Source organism: Rattus rattus, chromosome 1 (assembly GCF_011064425.1).
Source record: "Rattus rattus isolate New Zealand chromosome 1, Rrattus_CSIRO_v1, whole genome shotgun sequence".
Classification (NCBI taxonomy): domain Eukaryota; kingdom Metazoa; phylum Chordata; class Mammalia; order Rodentia; family Muridae; genus Rattus; species Rattus rattus.
The window spans coordinates 155,772,204-155,791,706 of record NC_046154.1 but is presented as its reverse complement, the minus strand read 5'-3'; the positions used below and the strand labels follow the sequence as shown (position 1 = coordinate 155,791,706).

The following is a 19,503-nucleotide window of genomic DNA, read 5'->3' as shown; positions in this document are numbered from 1 at the left end:
TAGGCTGATACCATGCCTATCTCCACAGGTCTTAAGATAAACTAGGATTTGTGATCGCTGTATGTATTTAGGGTGCTAGGCGACTACAGCAAATACCGAACACTGTCCAGGGGATCCTCCTGGATCCATTCATCTTGGGACTGCAGAACCTTCATTTCTTTTTTTTTTTTTTTAAAGATTTATTTATATATGTATGTGAGTACACTGTCACTGTCTTCAGACTCACCAGAAGAGGGCATCAGATCCCATTACAGATGGTTGTGAGCCACCATGTGGTGCTGGGAATTGAACTCAGGACCTCTGGAAGAGCAGTGCTCTTAAACCGCTTGGCCATCTCTCCAGCCCAGAACCTTCATTTCTAAGTCTGGATATGAACAGTTCATTTTTTCCTTGTTTGGTGAAGTTAAAAAAAGGAAGAAAGGGGGGGGGGATTTAGCTCAGGGGGAGGGCGCTTGCCTAGCAAGGGCAAGGCCCTGGGTTCGGCCCCCAGCCAGAAAAAAAAAAAAAAAAAAAAAAAAAAAAAAGGAAGACAGAAGTCAAAGAATCCCACGCTAGCGGTTTTCTAATGAGATAAAAATATTTTTTATTTTATAAAACATGCTGTTTTAAGCAAATTTTTTAAAAAATAAAATGAAACTCCAGATAGAATGTATGGAAGACAGATACTTCTCAGATGTGATCAGGAATGAAGCCGGTAGATCAGCTTCCTCCACACTGGTTTGATTGGCCCATGGAGACTCTACAAGCTGGTCCACCCAGCCACTGTTTGTCAAGCAGCTGGATGCTTGAGCTGTCTGGATCTCGGTACCCTGTGACTGTCCAGGACTTCATTTCCCCAGCTGGCTGAGCGGAGAGTCTGGGTAGAGCTCTTGTGTAGAGGATGAGTTACCCAGGATCTATTACCAAGGGCAGTCACTGCACCTGGGTCCCTTAGGCTTTGCTTCTGGCCCACTGTTTGCACAGTTTGGATAAGGGGAATCTGGCAGTTGGAACCTTTGCAACAATCTTGCTGCTTTCCAGTTCTATTAATAGCACCATCTGTAGACCCTGAGCAGATCCAGTTCTGGAAGTGGACAGGGTAAAGCCGATTGAGAAGCCACCTCTCAGTTCTGGGGAGCGGGCACTGAGAGGGAAGGCAGCTCACAGTGCCAGCACTGAGGGGAAGACAGCTGCATCTGTTAGAGAACAGAATCACGGAGGTCAGGGTGAAGAGAGATGGCACCAGGACATTCATTATGCAGGAAGAACATGGGGGAAGGCGTGGACCTTCCTCAGACATTTCATAGTTGGGCAAGTGGCTACACACCAGTGTCTCTCTCACTGACTATTACAAACACTCTAGGTGCTTTGTAAACTGTTAGATGCTTCATGAGCAGGTAGGAGCACTGTCATAATCCTAAGGTGGTGGTGTATAAGCTCTACATATGCCATCAAAACCTACCCAACCCAGTGCCCCTGGCCTCAGCCCAGCCTTACTCTTTGGGCTGGTCTGGCTTTCTGGCTCTGGCACCTTCCAGTCCATCTTCCGGCCCTTCTCATAGAGGCCCTTGAGCACCTTGTGGAAGGACTCGGGCTCAGCGCCGTTCTTGCTTAGCTCCAGGTACTTTCGGTAGAGCTGAAGGGCTGTGCGGGCATCCTCAATACTGTCATGGGTCTCACCTTGAATCTTCAGGTCTGAGGTAAACACGATAGTTAAGGAACTCACAAAGAAGGCACCCCATTTCTATCCTAACACCCATGTAAACTCTCAGTCTCCCAGAAAATATCTTTTTTGTTCTTATTTATGTTTACTGTTTTGCCTGCATTTGTTCATGTGGTCTATGGGTGTGCACGGTGATGGTGAAGGTTGGAAGAGCATGCCAGACTGCCTGGAACTAATGGTTATGAACTATCATGTAAGTACTAGGGCTTGATCCTTGGTCCTCTGTAAGAGCAGCAGGTACTCTTAACCAATAAGCCAACTCTTCAGACCCAGAAAATGTCTTCTTAAGTTAGTGATAGTAGCTAATTGAAGCCATCAGCAGGAAAAAAAAAAATAAAGATAATTCTAAGCTGAGAAATAACTTCTCTTCATTCCAAAATGCTTCCTGTTCTGTTTTTATTGTTAAAGGTTTGTTTGTTTGTTTGTTTAAAGACAGGGCTTCTCCATGGAGCCCTTGGCTGTCCTGGGACTCAATCTGTAGACCAGGCTGATGTTAAAAGGCATGAACAACCATCGCCTGGCCTTTGCTGTAGCTGTTGCTGTTGTTCTTGTTAAGACGGTATCTCCTCTATTGCCCAGGCTGGCTTCAGACTTACACAGCTCAAAGCAAAGCATCAGCCTCCTTGTGCTTTTCTACTCTCCCTCTTTTTAAATAAGAAACAAAACAAAAAAAAACCCCCAAGGCCTTTTGTAGCCCAGGCTGGCCTTGAACTCATTATGTACTGGGACAAACCTTAAAGTTCTTTCTTCTGTGTCTCCTGCATGGTGACTTTAGGCAGGCATGCCCCACTGTGTCCAGTTTTGCGTGGTGCTGGGCTCTGAATAAGTACTCTACCAATTGAGCTGTATCCCCTGCCCCTGATTTTTTAAGATTTATTTGTTTTATGTGAGCACACTGTTGCTGTCTTCAAACCCACGAGAAGAGGGCATCAGATCTCATTACAGATGGTTGTGAGCCACCATGTGGTTGCTGGGAATTGAACTCAGGACCCCTAGAAGAGCAGTCAGGGCTCTTAACCACTGAGCCATCTCTCTAGTCTCCCCAAATTCCTCCTCTGAATGTTTTCTACTCTTAATTAGTTCTTTCTATAGGGCACACAAGGTAGAGCAACTCACCGAGAAAGTACCAAGCAAGGAATCGTAGGGAAATCATTCGTTTTCGGGGCATGTGGAACAGGTAGACTGTGTCAAGAACTTGGTCCTTGGGTACCTGGTAGAACAGAAGCCCTGAGATAGAATACCCAGAACTTCCCATTCTCTAAATGTAGATATACACCCTGAAAAGCCAGTCCTTAAGAGTAACTCCAGGGCTAGCAAGGTGGCTGAGCAGGTAAAGGCATTTGCTACGAAGCCTGACAACCTTACTTCAATCCCCAGGAACCATGTGATAGAAGGAGAGAGTCAACGGGCACAGGTTGACCTCTGACCCCCACACATCCAACTCAGTCCTTGCAGGAGCGGGTGTGTATGAGTGCACACACACTAAGTAATTTTGTTTTTTAAAGTATGGGGAGGGAATGAGGAGCAGGTTGGGTGGGAAGAAGGCTGTATATTGGGGGTAGGGTGGGGGGAGTACCAGGCATGGTAACCTATGCCTTTAGTCCTAACACTCAGGAGAGACAGGTGAACGTCTGTGATTTTGAAGCCAGCCTGCTCAACATAACTGTTACACGGCAGCCAGAGCTACTTATTGAGACACTGTGTCAAAACAAAAGGAAAACAAACAAAAGCAACCCAGACAAGCAACAAAGGACAAGGACAACGATAACAGCAACTACACTCTGAAACATGTCATGCCCGAACCATGAGGTTGATGACCCGGAAGTCCTTCTGCAGACCGTGGCCCACAAACTTGACTCCAATGTCAATGAGAAAGCGAAGCTTTAAGTAAGTCGACTTGAGAGTTGTGAGGTGCTTTGAGGAAATTTTGGCATCCAGGTCTCCTGGCTTTATCCCCGAGTACTGAGTCAAGTAGTCTACTACCTAGGAGTAGAGGAAAAGACTGTCACTGTCCCCGAGAGGGCATGGTCTCTTCCTGCCACTCTCCCAGGGCTCTTAAGCACTCTGTAAGCACAGGGTTGACTTCAATGCCCCTCATGTCCTCACACCTGCTCCTGTGTGGAGATGTAGTCATCAATGAAGGGGATACCCTCGTTAGGCCCTTGGCCCCGAACACAGGTGATCCTTGCTACTGACATCTGGCTTGGCTTAATGGTGGACTTGGTGCCATCACTTCGTAACTCTGCTTCTTCCTATGTCACAAGGGTTAATGCGGACACCAGAGAAACACAATTCCTAATATCCTCAGAGTTCTGTTCCCAGGTCCCATCTTTTGGCTTTGGTTACCTCATTAAGAGTGACAAACTCGGCATCAAGGCCTACCAGGTCCCCAACCTGTGGCATCTCGTTCAGCATCAGTGGGATAAAGGTAGTGTGTGTTTTCCGTTGTTTCCGTGCCAGTGAGGCTTCTGCCAGCAGCACGCTAGCCTCAATAGGGTTCTTGACTGGAAAGAGAATGCAGAGAAGACTGGGGCTAGGAAAAAGACTGGGGGAGACCCCAGGACGGCTGCTCAGAGGCTGTCCATCAATACTGCGATCTCTTGATAGCCAAAGCATTTGGGGACAAGGAGTGTACCTGGGTGGCCAAGTCTACAGCCTGAGGTTGACCCCCAGGATCCACATGGAGGAAGGAAAGGACTTATGCCCACAAACTGTCCCCGTTGACACTCTACTGTGGCACACATACGAATGCTGCACACTGAGTACATTAAACTGGAGTAAAACACAAAAAGAGGCTGTATCTGCTAACACAACAGAGCAAATCAGAAAACTATCAAAAAACAGACCAAGGAAGAGGGGTTGGGGATTTGGCTCAGTGGTAGAGCGCTTGCCTAGGGAAGCGCAAGGCCCTGGGTTCGATCCCCAGCTCCGAAAAAAAAAAAAAAAAAAAAAAAAAAACCAGAAAACAGACCAAGGAAAAGACCGAAATGGTGGAAAAGATAGAATAAGGTTTTTAGTTTGGACCTTCACTTACAAAGTTCAGGAAAAAAAAAAAAAAACAAGCTACAGAGAAACTATTGTTTAAAGATACCATGTTGGTACCTCTGAAGGAGCCATGCCCACAGAAGAGACAACCACTTGAGGGCAATGGTTGGAACCGGGGCCAGCAGGCTCCATGGGTCGAGCACTTGCTCACAAGCCTAACAAGCTGGGACCCACATAGCATGGAGGGGACTGATGTCACAAAGTGGTCCCTGGGTCTCTACACATACAACCATAAATGTCATTTGAAAAGAAAGCTACACTATGGTGGCCATTCTCAATCAGACCACTACAAAAGACGACAGGAATATTCAGAATCTAAATCTTAACCTGAGCCACAGTTACCAAGCATCCTTCACTCCACCCTCAGAATTTCCAGCTTCAAAATTAACTAGCTAATTTTGTTTTGTTGTTTTAAAATGGTTCTTACTCTATAGCCCAGGTAGGCCTTGAACTATGTAGTCCAGGTCCTGAACTCATAGCAATCCTCCTGCGACAGCCTTTTGAGTGCTGGGATTACAGGTGTAAGCCACCAACCCCAGCCAGTTTCCAAACTTGAGATCTGATCAGCAGGAGTTTCTTTAGTATCCCAGGAAGAGTCAGCACCGGCTACCAATCCCAAATACTACAAAGATGGCCCCTAGGCTGTCTCCTGATTCCAAGTTAAACTGCCTAAGGTGTTGGGCCACTCTGTGCCACTTACTGTTCAGGTTGTATCTGGAATTGAGATTCCTTTTGACGTAATACAGGATAGCAGGTACTTTCCAGTTCATATCAAACTGCACAGCTTCATACTAGAGGAGACAGAGGAGGACACGGGGCTGGAGGGGCAGCTCAGCAGTAGAGTGCTTGCCTATCGTGCCTACGGCTCTGGGTTTAATTCTGAACACTGCCTCACTCTTTAAAAAAAGTAAAACGCCTGTGTCAGGACCCAGGTGCTAAGTCTCTTGATGCCATTTCTTCCCAAAGCTTCTTTAGACTCATCATGAAACTTCCCAGCATTCTGTAGGCGCCTGAGAACACCAACAGATGGGCAGATGAAGGGGAAATGGCCTATAATGGGCTTCAATCATGGCGGCACTCTAGAAGATGAGGCAGAAGGATCACGAGTCAAGGGTACCCTAGGCAGCACAGTGAATTCAAGTACAACCTGAGTCACACAGCAACGCCCACTCTGAACCTCCCGAAGAGAATGGGATGAGGAACAGAACAGAGTTTGACTTACCTTATCAATAGGTTCAATAAGGAAGTCATTGAAGAGATACCACTGCTGGTGAGTCACTCCCTGTGCAGGTAAAGAGCCAGGCTAAAGTCAAAGTGATAGCTAGCTGTCTCCTTGCTAAGATCTTGGGCACAGACTAGGACTGTGCTGTAGCCAGGAGCTCGGGGCAGACCTGGGACAGCACCACAGCTACCTCCTCCAGGAGCACTCTTCTCTGGGTCATTTCACTCACCTCCTTGCGCTGGTGGTAGGTCTCGCCGACTTTGATGTGAGCTACCAAGCTGCCTCCTGTTCGTGAGTCCAGGATGTGTACCACAGTAGCCATCAGGTCATAGACATAGACACCATGCTCCTCCTCTGCCCTGGCTGGACCCCACTGTGAGGGGGTACCCAGGCTGCTAAGCTAAGTTTAAGGATGGGGTATGGGATGGGGGACGGGGATAAAGGGTAGGGGGCAGGGAGTCCTGGGAACGGGGAGCCAGGGTAGGTTATCTCCATTTTAGCCAATCTATGACTTCCCAACTCTACACTGAGTTATTCTAGACAACTCCAGAACTGGTAAACGGTATGTTTTAATCCTTTCCTTGCTGCTCTAAGGTCCTCCATCCCCTGCCCTGCCTCACCTTCCGCCCCCGCCTTCACTCCCTCAGTCCCTCTCTTCCCACTTTTTCAACTGCTTGCACCTCATGCTCATCAGCCCAGTTGCACACGTCCAGTCCTTTGTTCTTGGTCATCTTCATGCGGATGGAAAATGGAAGCCAGACGTTCTTCAGCTCCTCCATGGAGGAACAACACAGAAAGCCCTCGGGACTCCTCAATTCCTTCCTATTAGGACACAGAAGTAGCAATGTGCTCTGAAGACTTGTAGCCACTGAACAGAGGAGTCAGCAAGTAGTTCCACCATCTGACAACTCTAAGATGCACCGACCGATCAGCTAAAGCAAACTCCTTGCTCTTTACTTCCCCGCCGAACTTCTTCACTGCTATTTTGAAGGCAACCTGAACACAAAGGAAAGAACATATTCACATACAGAATTAAGGCACGAGATAAAGACAGAGGAGTCCTGGGAAGTTCTGCTTCCAGTCTTGGTCACTACCTCAGCTTGCAGTCTCCAGAAATCAGCCTCTTTTGAGCTATTCACTTCACAATTAATGACAAGAATATCTGGCAGATGTCGGATGTTGCGGGTCTGAATCTGACAGAAGGAAACAAGAAATGGCAGAGTGTACAGAAAATAAAAGGCCTAGACAGGATCCATAAACATGGAGTTCTTCCCCACCCCGTAGACCCCTGGAAGGCAGTGCTAACACTGGAAGGTGAGACCCTGCATGAGTCCTCAAAGGACCTGGGTTACTCACTGTAGGCTGGTACTTCTCACAGGTGTCACACCAGGCCTGTGTGTTCTGCTCCAGGCAAATACTTCGCTTCAGCACCTGAGCAAAGTCATAGTTCTTGCCGGTTTTATCTGAGGAGAAACTCACTTCACTCCAAGCTCTTCCCTCTACGCACAGTCGTCCCCCACCCCCCCCCAAACCCCTCTGTGGTGTTACAGGTTATCTGAGGGAGCCTCCCAACCCAGGTGCAGGGTATACCACAGATGCTACCCTCAGGGTAGGAGAGCGTGAAGAGCAGGGTGGACGAGGCCCGCACAGTCTCACTGCCACAGCGGCAGAGGCTACAGTTCTCCATCTCACAGCTGAACAGCTGCCCGATGATGGAATCCCCTGATGAGCAGAAACTGCTGAGAGAGGCAAGGGACACACACACACACACACACACACACACACACACACACACGCCGAGTGTTAGAAGCCCCTTCAGTCCCATGGGGCCTGCTCTGGGGCTTTATTCTTGTCTAGTTCCATACCTGCCCCCAGCACCTCGATAAGCCTGGGGTACTTCCAGCTCCTGCATATCCTGATGCAGCTGAGTGAGGATGAAGCGGTTCCACCTCTGGATGAGCCTGGCCAGGCTGCCCTTGCCTGAAGCCTCATCTGAGTCAGCCAGGATGAGACCCAGTGCTGAGGCCTCAGGAATGGTCCGGAAAGCTCGGAGGAAATTACTGCCCTGGAAGACGGAAATGTGCCGTTTGCACAGCGGTGCCCTTTCCAACCATTCACCTTCTGTCCCTTGCCGTTTTGAGTGTCCCAGTCGCAGAGGACTGACCTGACAAGGGTCGCCACGAGAGAGGTCCAGCATGTGGAAGAGGAAGCCCAGCTCGCACGCCAGGCAGAACTCCTTCTGGCAAAGGTGGTTCTGGATCAGACAGCGAACAGGCTCCAAGAAATAGAGCACCTGGAGGGGGGAGCAGGAGAGCTGGTGCGGGAAACTGGGAGCGGGGAAAGATGGGGAGGGAGTGTTCTGTGAGCCGCTGGACACTAAGTGTGACTCCACCAAAGCAATGGAGCTCACAGAGGAGACAGTGGTGCGGCGGGGAGAGTGTACAATAGATGAGGCCAAGGTACAGTGGGGACTAAGGAGACCTAGGGAGAGTAGAGGAGGGCTAAGGGGCGGTGGGAGTACAGAAAGCAGGAGGCATGTGCAGGCTCCGGGAGGGCAGGCCAGCCCTTACCTGGATCATGCAGTTACAGTAGGCATTGGGGATGTGAGGCTCTAACCCAGCAAACAGAGTCTTATTGTAGTGTTTGAAGTCAAAGTCTTCCAGTCCCAGCTTGGAATATTTGATGGTTACCTAAGGCACAGACAGTTTGAGCAGGATGGACTGCATTCAATTATGTGCCATGTGATATACTTTCCCCACACTTCCACCAGACCCCAACTCAGTGTCCCCAGCACCTTCCGGTATTTCTTAGAAACTGTGTGGAGAGGCTCCTCTTCTCGCCCTGTCGGTGACTCTGTGACTTGGCTGAAGTTGTCAAATTCATGGTCTGACTCCTTTAGTCGATAGGGAATCTAGGAGTTTTGGATTTTTGGTTTGTTTTTTTTTTTAAAGCGAAAGAAACTCCCTTGGATTATTTAACATCTTTGGCTTCCCCTTCTTTTTCCTTTCCAATGTGTTTTGTTTTGTTTTGTTTTGTTTTGAGACATGATCTCACTATACAGCCCTGGTTGGTTTGGAATTCAGTATGTAAACCAGGCTAGCCTTGAACTACCTTTGCCTCATAAGTGCTGGAATTAAAGGCATGTACCATTACACCTGACTCTGTATTTTATTTAATTTTAATTTTTTTTGAGACAGGGTCTCATGTAGCCAAGGCTGGCCTCAAATTCAATATGTACCCAAAAGTCCTTGAACGTTCAGCCATGCAGGGCGGGGGCTGCCACTGGATGCCACCTCAGCCAGTGCCTATTTAATTCTTTTCTTTTCCTATTTTCAAAACTTTATTTCAACATAACTATGCTTACAGAATTATATTCATATTGGTTAATGCAATGCAACTAAGTTTAATTTGTACATAATTTATGATTTTAAAAAACCAAAAACCGGGTTGGAGAGATGGTTCAGTGGTTAGGAGCACTGACTGCTCTACCAAAGGTCCTGAGTTCAAATCCCAGCAACCACATGGTGGCTCATAACCATCTGTAATGGGATCTGATGCCCTCTTCTGGTGTGTCTGAAGACAGCGACAATGTACTTACAGATAATAAGTAAATAAGTAAACAAATAAATAAATAAATCTTTAAAAAGAAAACAAAAACTATGCCATCAACTTTATTTTTATCTATTACAAACATATAAAAGGTCTTCCATCAAAATATTGCCAACGAAGACAGAAAGAACACTAACAAATATGCTTTGGGTTTACCTCAGAAAAGCAGCACTATCACACTATAAACCACTATAAGATTGGGGCAGAGTTCAGACCTAAGTTCAATCCCCAGATCTCAAGGCGGAGAAAGAACCATTTAATAAACATTATCCTCTGACCTCCACACATGCTGTGGCACACGTGCTTTGATACACACATGCCTACGCTCACTCACACACTCTCTCTTTTTAAAAGATGTATTTATTTATTATATGTGAGTACACTGTCGCTGTCATCAGACATAGCAGAAGAGGGCATCAGATCCCATTACAGGTGGTTGTGAGCCACCATGTGGTTGCTGGGAATTGAACTCAGGACCTCTGGAAGAGCAGTCACACTGTTCTTTTTTTTTTTTTTTTTTTCCCAGAGCTGGGGACCGAACCCAGGGCCTTGCGCTTGCTAGGCAAGTGTTCTACCACTGAGCTAACTCCCGAACCCCAGTCACACTGTTCTTAACTGTTCTGGCCTACAGCTTCCCTTTGTTTGTCATTTAACACTAAGATATAAGTAATTTCTGATGGGGTAATGTCTTTTCTTCAACCAAATAACCATCATAAGGGATAGACCTTATCATCTACGGCTTAGACATGACAAGCATAGCTTCTTGAATTCTGCACACATGTCCCAAACCTTTATCGTCTAAAAACAAAACAAACACTAGTAAGAGGCCAGAGAGGCCAGAGAACGCACACCCGCCTCTGGACACACCTGGTTTCGCAGCCTGGTGCGGGGGTTGGGGGCGTAGCCAATGAAGCCCACTTTCTTCATGGTTCGAAGGATTTCTGCATCCACAGGTGGTGCTCGCCTATAATCCAGTACAGTTCTAGGCTTCAGGGGCCGTGACAGCCACCCACACACTCCCCAACCCATGGGTTTAGAAGAAGAAAAGGCATTTAAGGTAGACAATAACTATGGCAGTGGAGCAACAGCCAGGCTCACGAGAGCCTCCCTATCTCCCCACACCACCCACCACACCACCCACTTCAGCTCAGCCATGAGATACAACCTGGGAGCAGGGGCAGAGTTGGCAGCCGGCCAGTCGGAGAGCAGCGAGTCAGTGGTAAGTGGGACGGGAATGAGGGAAAGCGGCAGCAGATCCTGGCTCCAGTCCAGTGCAGGCAATGAGTCCACAAGACAGGGCAGAGCAAATTCAGTCTCTCGGGAGTAGGGGTTGAAGGACGGCTCGGGGGAATCAGTCCAGAGATGCACACAGCCCTCGGAATCCCCAAAGGCCAGGGCCTGCTTGCTGGCTGACACATCAAATGTCATTAGCAGAGGTCCCACAGGATTCACATGGAAGATGTCAGCTGGGTTGGCCAGGCCTGTGGGTTCACAAAACTGGCATTGACCTAGAAGAGAAAAAGGGACAGAGCAGTGAGCCCTGGAAAGTGAAAGGAAAACCCCTTGACCCTTTTCTAATGTCAGGAGACACAGTGATCAAAGGGAGTGACGCAGGGGCTTTACTCCCAGCAAAGGCACATCTCCAGTCATTCCACTTAGTACCTTAAGACAGGATGTCTCTGTGTAGCCCTCTCTGTCCTGAACTCTGTAAATCAGGCTGGCCTCGAACTCAGAGATCCACATGCCTCTGCCTCTTGTATGCTGCTATGAAAGGTATGTGCCCCCATACCCAGCTCAGACTTACTTTTTAATTATGTGTATTATGTGTTCTCTGTGTTGGGATATACACACTAGGGCAGGTGCCTACAGAGGCCAGAAGAGGGCATGAGATCCACTGAAACCTCCTACTGTGGGTGCTGGGACCTGAACTCTGGTTCTGTACAAAAGCAGTAAATATTCTGAATCACTGAGCCATTTTCTCAGTCCCCATCTTTTTTGTTTTTATTTACTCTTCGGTGTACAGGAGATTGATATGGTGTATAGGAGATATTATCAGATGTATAGGAGATACTATTTGGTGTAGAGGATCTGGCACCTTATGGGCAATCGCCCTGGCTTGTCTGCCCTGTTTTCCTTTCTTATGGCAGGGTATCACTATGATGCCCAATCAGGACTTGAATTCACCATCTTTCTGCACCTGTCCCACCCAGCGCTGCACCTGTCCCACCCAGCGCTGCACCTGTACTACCCAGTGCTGCACCTGTCCTATCCAGCGCTGCATCTGTCCTACCTGACTGGGAAATGATAGCAAGGCGGGACGTGTAAGTGGGGATGAAACGCAAGAAGGCTGGATCCACGTGCACTTGAAGTGGGGTGATGGCACGCATCATGCGCAGGTCATACACCTTGAGGAAACGGTCACAGGCCAGGCCGGTAAGGCGGCTGGAGAAGCCGCAGGCAGCCAGCAGGTTGCCATGAACATCAAAGTCGGACAGACTCCCTGAGAAGGCATCAAATTCATGTTCCACTTTAAAACTACGGAGGTCTCGCAGGGAAACCTGAAGAAGAAAAGACCTGTTATTGGTCACCTCTGTGACAGGGAAGAGACCCTGCTACCTACTTAACTCTGAGAGAGCCCTGCCATAGAAGACCAAGGTTCTACAATACTGTCAGGACAAAGAAAGGCAGAAAGAGAAGCCAAGAGCTAGAAGAGATGATCCAAAGGATTCATTTATCCTTTGGCCTCCAAAGCACCTAGTTGTAGAAAACACCAGGATCCAAGATAATCTCAACACACTAAGCAGGACATGACTTAATTCCTCACAGTCCTCACCTCTAACCCACAGAGACAGTAGACCCTAGGAACTAGTGAAACAGGGCCTATGGTGGGAAGAGACATGGACTCTGTTACCTTGCCAGATGTGTGGCCACAGAAGAAGAAGCGATTTGTCTGTCTCATGATGGTGACTCCGGGTGTCTCAACTGCATACTGGAGAAAGGAGAGAAGCAGGTGAGATGCTTTCAAATGACGACAACGAGACAGAGAAGTCACACCCGTATCTCAACACACTACAGCCCAAGCATAGCCCCACCGTGACTTCAGCTCCCACAGTGGGTCTTTCCTGGGCACGACCCACGTCCACACCTTTTGAGTCTCCTGGACAGTGTTCAGATCAATCTCCAGGACGTGGTTCTGCAGCCCACCAACAAGCAGAGTGTTGTTGTCCGCCAGGAGGAGACTGTGCATGTCCTCACTCTCATCCAGCCTGTGTGAGAAAAGCCAAAAGCCAGGGCCTCAGCAGCTGCCAATCCTGTAGCTTCCCTCTCCTGGCTGAACGGAAAGGCCACTTACAAATAGTCAAAGATGATGAGCCCCCCACGGGCCATGTACTTGAGGTTGTTCTTGGTGAGGAAAAGGATACCGTTCTCCAGGCTCTGGATTTGCCGAATGTCATCACTGCCATTGACCTGAAAGGACGAGTAGCGCTCCAGAGCGGGACCGAAGAAGGAAGTGGCATGGCCCTGGAAATGAGGAACACATGCCTAGGTGAGGCAGGGGCATGGCAGATACTTGCCAAGGACGGAGCATTCCTCAGATTCCCTTTCTGTCTAGACAATCTAGGCATAAGGCTAGGGACCAGTCAATCTTAGTGATAATGCAATGATTACACTACCTTACATTAATGCAAATTATTTTTAATTATTAGTTAAATGAAGCATTACCTATTATTATGATCACAGTGAGAATAAAATGAGGGTTTATATAACTAATTATTTTTTTAAATTTTTTTTTAATCCATGAGTGTAGTGTGTGTGTGTTTCAGAGGGACTGGAAGAGGGCACCAGATCCCCTGGAGCTGGAGTTATGGACAGTTGTGAGCTGCCATGTGGGTGTTGAGACTCTAACCCATATCCTCTGGAAGGCAGGCAACAGGTAATCCTAACCAACACAAGCCATTCCTCCAGCCTCAAATTACTTTTGTTCACCCAGCACAGGATACTTACATAAACCCTCATCTTACTCTCACTATGACTGTAATGATAGCTAACACGTTAAGTAGAGATTTGTTTCTACAGAAGGCCAGAAACATAAGCTGATCCTCCACTGGCCACAGGCCTTGACTGTTCCAAAGTTAAGTTTTAGGATCTTTTTGGTCTTTTTTATTAAAAAAAAAAAAAAGTCTCATATAGTCCAGGGAGCCCTGCCTAAGCCCCCTAAGTGCTGATATCAAACCCTGCTTCATAGCTAAACCTTTTTATTGTTTTCTGAGGCAGGGTCTTTCTCTGTATCCTTGGATGTTCTGGAATTTGCTATAAAGAACAGGTTGGTTTCAAACTTCCTGCATCTGCCTCCGTCTGCTTAAATCTTAATCTCTACAGCAGGCGAGCAGTCCGTGCTGAGTCAATGGTTCTTCTAGGCCAGGGCACTGATGGTCAAACACCTCCCTTGCTCTGGCACATCATTCACTCTGATCTGACTTTCTGACTCCTTGTGTGTGTGCCTTCTTTGCTCTGGGGTTTGAGGGAAGGTCACACTATGCAGCCATAGTTGTCCTACCTCTGCCTCTAGAATGGGATTAAATCTGTGTGTCACTACCCACGGCCTCCCCTCTTTGAACCCCTTGAAGCATGAACGTCCTCACTTATAACCTCAGTTGCTCTCCAGTGGTTTTTGTTTTAATTACATTAGTACCTGAATTTTTCTTTTGTTTTATTCAGTACTAGGAATCAAACCTAAGGGCTCACATATGCTAGGCAAGTATTCGGCTTGGATAGATCCCAGCCCTTTTCACTTTATTTTCAGATAAGTTCTTACTACACAGTACTTGGTGGCCTGGACCTTATGCAACTTGCCTTGGTTTCTCAAGCACTACGATCACAGGCATGTGCACACCTTGAATCCCATTTGTGTTTTAACATTTATTTATTTATTTGCTTACTATTTGTTCCTGAGACAGCCCTGGCTGTTCTGGAACTCACTTTGCAGACCAGGCTGGCCTCAAACTCATAGAAATCTACCTGCCTCTGTCTTCCAAGTGCTGGGATTAAAGGCATGGACTACTATGCCCAGCCTCGATTCATGGACTATTGTGTTTTGTTTTTTTAACTGCGTATTCCAAACTTAGCCTTACAATAAAGTTCTGGTACCTAGCAGTTGGCTTACTAGTTTCAGAAGGCAGGGGTATAGATCAGGTGTAAAACATTTGCCTAGCATGTGTAAGGTCCTGGCTTTAATACCCAAGCACTGGAAAAGCAGAATTTTCCCAAGCATGTGGACTAAAGGATCCCAGGGCCTAGGGGTGGGAGGACACTAAAGTCAGGGCCTGTCGGGAGGCACCAGGATTGGACCCTAGGGCCTGTGGAGGTCGGGGAGTTACTAAGGCTGGATCTCAGGGCCTGTGAAGGTGGGGGGTACTAAGGTCGGATCCCAGGGTCTCTTGTGTTCCAAGCTAGTTCTTATTACTGATTCACACCCCCATCTCATTTTGTGTGCTCTTCATTCTACAGACGAAGGAAAGAGGTTGAGTGAATAAGTGCCTACCTTTCGGCTTCCACCTCAATATACTTTTTTTAAAGTGCAAAGCTAGGCATGGAGGTGCACACCTCAAATCCCAGCATTGAGTGGGTAGAGGCAGGTAGATCTGAGTCTGAGTCCAGCCTGGTCGACAGAGTGAGTTCCAGGACAGCCAGAGATACACAGAGAAACCCTGTCTCTAAAAAAACAGACTAGTTCAACTAGGCATAGTGGTATATGCCTGTAAGCTTGGAGATATATACAGGAGTCATAAGTTCAAGCTCATTCTTGGCTATAAACCAAGTTCAAAGCCAGCCTGGAATAAAAAAGGTAAAAGACAAATTATTCAGTATATTGCAAAGATGGTAAGCAACAGAGCTACCTAGTTAGCCCAATACACTTTAAGTACTTGTAGTTCTGCACGCTGTTCTCAGCAGTCTATACACTATACGGGAGTCTAATACAGCTTCCTGCACGCTGCACTCAGCAGTCTATACAATATCACAGGAGTCTAATACAGCTCCCTGCACGCTGCACTCAGCAGTCTATACACTATACAGGAGTCTAATACAGCTCCCTGCACGCTGCACTCAGCAGTCTATACACTATACAGGAGTCTAATACAGCTTCCTGCACGCTGCTCTCAGCAGTCTATACAATATCACAGGAGTCTAATACAGCTCCCTGCACGCTGCACTCAGCAGTCTATACACTATACAGGAGTCTAATACAGCTCCCTGCACGCTGCACTCAGCAGTCTATACACTATACAGGAGTTTAATACAGCTCCCTGCACGCTGCACTCAGCAGTCTGTACACTATACAGGAGTCTAATACAGTTTCCTGCACGCTGCTCTCAGCAGTCTGTACACTATACAGGAGTCTAATACAGCTTCCTGCACGCTGCACTCAGCAGTCTATACACTATACAGGAGTCTAATACAGCTTCCTGCACGCTGTTCTCAGCAGTCTGTACACTATACAGGAGTTTAATACAGCTCCCTGCACGCTGCACTCAGCAGTCTATACACTATACAGGAGTCTAATACAGCTTCCTGCACGCTGTTCTCAGCAGTCTATACACTATACAGGAGTCTAATACAGCTTCCTGCACGCTGCACTCAGCAGTCTGTACACTATACAGGAGTCTAATACAGCTTCCTGCACGCTGCACTCAGCAGTCTATACACTATACAGGAGTTTAATACAGCTTCCTGCACGCTGCACTCAGCAGTCTATACACTATACGGGAGTCTAATACAGCTTCCTGCACGCTGTTCTCAGCAGTCTGTACACTATACAGGAGTCTAATACAGCTTCCTGCACGCTGCACTCAGCAGTCTATACACTATACAGGAGTCTAATACAGCTTCCTGCACGCTGCTCTCAGCAGTCTATACACTATACAGGAGTCTAATACAGCTTCCTGCACGCTGCACTCAGCAGTCTATACACTATACAGGAGTCTAATACAGCTTCCTGCACGCTGCACTCAGCAGTCTATACACTATACAGGAGTCTAATACAGCTTCCTGCACGCTGTTCTCAGCAGTCTATACACTATACAGGAGTCTAATACAGCTTCCTGCACACTGTTCTCAGCAGTCTGTACACTATACAGGAGTCTAATACAGCTTCCTGCACGCTGTTCTCAGCAGTCTATACACTATACAGGAGTCTAATACAGCTTCCTGCACGCTGTTCTCAGCAGTCTATATAATATCACAGGAGTCTAATACAGCTTTCTATAAAAAAAAAAAGACCAAGGTCTTACAGAGACATTTGGTCTCATGGCATATATTAATACACATTTGAAAACTGATAAATGCTAAGACTGGTAGGCATCCAAAACACATTCATTAAACATTCTGTAATTATAAACCAGGTGTGGTACATTCCTTAAACACCAGCACTTTGACGTTGACTAAGGCTGACCCTAGTCCAAAGCCACCCTGGATTGCATAGTAAGTCCCAGACCAGAAGGTACTACATACTGAGCCTCTGTTTCAAACCCAGACCCCACTCCCAATTCTAAATTGGGTAGAAAAACTAAAGATTGGGTATGCGGCTATAAACGAAGGCATGGGTACAGTTAATCAGAACATGGGCTGAGCTCCGCTGGGGATATGCCTATAATCTCAGCATTCTGGGGATGATGGTAGGATTGAAAATTTGAGGCCAGCCTGGGTTACACAGCAAAACCCTATCTTAAAACAAAAACAGGATTCAATGTGTAGGAGTGTGTACAGTGCTTGCCTGCCGTGCACGAAGTCCTGGGTTTTATCCCAGCACGACATACACTGAATAAGGTTTTGGTGCCTACATTCCCAGCACTCACGAGATAGAAAAGATCAGAAATTCAAGACCATCCTTGACTACACATAAAGTTCAAGACCAGATTGGGATAGAGGAGACTCTGTCTTAAAAAAAAATCAATCAACAACAGTAAGATATGGTTGCACACAAGTAAACTCAGCACTTCGGAGGCAAAAGCAGGAGGACTGCTGGGAGTTCTAGGTCAGCCTGGACTATAGAGAGAGATGTCACAAAAACACAGTAAGTGATGGGCAAACTGGCAGGGTGGGATGCCTTATGAGATGAAATATGTAGTTCATCTCTGGAGCCTAGATTCCCCAGTTCTCTCTCCACTCCCTTCTTGGTTTGAGAGACTCAGCTAACTCTCGTCACTTCCACTCAGTTTTGACTCCCTGCAAAGAGCTGTCCTTGGGCAAAGGCCAGATAAAGAGTTCTAATACACCCTTTCAGCCTTCAGAGAGGGGTACAGTTCTTACCCCGTGGCTCCCCACCCACAGCATCTCCTCCTGCAAATCAAAGTGGGAGACAGACACAGGCACTCCCACTTCAGCCACCACGCTGTGCAACTCAGAGTAGACACCTTCCATTATGTGCACTGACTCCTGGACAGGAAGGGCCTCCAAGGCCACTCCCTCTGGGTCCAGCTCCACATTCTGTAGCAAACTTGGATTCAGGTGGGCATCCAGGACTGGGTCCAGGGTAGAATGCATAGCTGGGGAGAATTCGGCCAGTCCAGGATCCAGACCCTCAAAGTTCATGACGATAATGGCCGCTGGTCAGACCTGGGTCACACCCTCCCTTGCCACGGTTCCTACAGACACCTGACCCAGCCTTCAGCAGGACAGCACCAGTGAACCTAGAATGGACATCCTGGCCTGCAAGGGAAAGAGGCAGCTCAGTCAGGGATAGGCCTAGGTACTGGACGTGTCTTCTATGTGGACAGGACAATGAGGCAGGCAGAGGGGATGAGACTGCTGGGCAAAGAAGGAGGAAGCATGCAGGAAGGGGACGTGGGCAATGTTGTAGAGTGAGACAACTGTGTCTCTTACTCTGCACCTCTAAACTTTCTAAGTTCTCTACCACCCCCACCAAATGATCTCATTCTTGACTTTCCGTTCTCCTGAACCACAAGGTGAAGGGAGCGGGTATGATAGGGGCTGGAGTTTGGTGGAGGGCTCTCAGATGCTTGTTTCCTAGAATTGGACATGAGACAAAGGGGCTGGGCAAGTGAAGGGAGCAAGACAAGTCAGTTTCCCAGAATCCTTTACAGTTACCCAGCATTCTCCAGGGGGTGGGTAACAAGAACGGCCAGTTACCCACAGACTGGGCGGGGGTAGGGGGAAGTAATGGAAACGGATAGCTACCCAGAATTCTTTGAGCGAACCAGAGAAACTGGTTACCCAGAATTCTTCCCCAGCGCAGGGGACGGGAAGGGAAGGATTAGGGCAAAGGTCAAGACGTGTTCCTGGGATGCTTACGGGGAATGGGTCATTACCAAGATTTCTCCATGGCGGATATTTTGGAGCGCGTGGAATTCAAACGAGTAGGGGGTAGAGAAAGCGCCGTCAGCTCCGCGGGAAATTCCAGTTTCCCTACTACTCCCCCGCCTCTGGCTCAACCTAACACAAGCAAGACGGACGGCTGATTGGCAGTCATCGCTTCCAATCAGCAGGGGCCACGGGCTCGTCTCAGCCAATCGGAAGGAGCCAGGTACAGGCAGCTTCGGAGAAGGCGTGTGACGCAAGCTCCGCCAAAACAAGGTTACGGAATGCCACCGGGGACAAACTGAGTCAGGCGCGGACCTATTTGGTGTTACGAAAAATAATCCCTTCACTCTTAAGTTTTGCTAAACAAAATTAACTTTAGACTTGGAAGCCAAGCTTTTACGCTCCCTGAATAGGAACTAGACTAAGGGGCGCCAGAGGCAAAGCACTGGGACTCGCCCGGTGGGTATTCCCAGCGTGGCCTTCATTCCCCGGGGTACAGACCATCTTGCTATGCCTATGAGCCATTCTAATACCTCTGACCCTGTGCCCCCGAAACTCTCTGGCATTTCCTATGACTTCTAGATATGGGGAAGAAAAAGGAAGCGGG

General features: G+C 47.8%; 1 protein-coding gene across 1 annotated transcript; it reads right to left on the bottom strand.

The window, feature by feature from the left end:
- Positions 1–558: 558 nt before the first annotated feature.
- On the bottom strand, positions 559–19,034 carry Pan2 (poly(A) specific ribonuclease subunit PAN2). Its single transcript, XM_032908994.1, has 26 exons — positions 18,905–19,034; positions 17,886–18,284; positions 12,931–13,100; positions 12,724–12,844; positions 12,490–12,567; positions 11,869–12,136; positions 10,744–11,086; positions 10,446–10,542; positions 8,764–8,880; positions 8,540–8,659; positions 8,134–8,262; positions 7,835–8,034; positions 7,572–7,708; positions 7,326–7,432; positions 7,064–7,162; positions 6,895–6,965; positions 6,650–6,791; positions 6,199–6,369; positions 5,970–6,029; positions 5,448–5,538; positions 4,049–4,206; positions 3,811–3,954; positions 3,506–3,685; positions 2,819–2,912; positions 1,477–1,674; positions 559–1,175 (listed from the first exon to the last, which is right to left on the bottom strand). Exons 2-26 carry the CDS (start codon positions 18,165–18,167, stop codon positions 1,141–1,143), a joined length of 3,612 nt encoding a protein of 1,203 aa, XP_032764885.1. The 5' UTR covers positions 18,168–18,284; positions 18,905–19,034; the 3' UTR covers positions 559–1,140.
- Between the last annotated feature and the right edge of the window lie 469 nt (positions 19,035–19,503).

Coding starts and splice junctions, on each gene's coding strand:
- Pan2 (XM_032908994.1), bottom strand. CDS start 18,167: ATGAACTTTGAGGGTCTGGATCCTGGACTGGCCGAATTCTCCCCAGCT. Junction 5,539..5,969: donor TTATTGAACCTATTGATAAG/GTAAGTCAAACT, acceptor TGTCTCCTCTAG/TATGAAGCTGTGCAGTTTGA. Junction 3,955..4,048: donor AGTTTGTCACTCTTAATGAG/GTAACCAAAGCC, acceptor CTTGTGACATAG/GAAGAAGCAGAGTTACGAAG.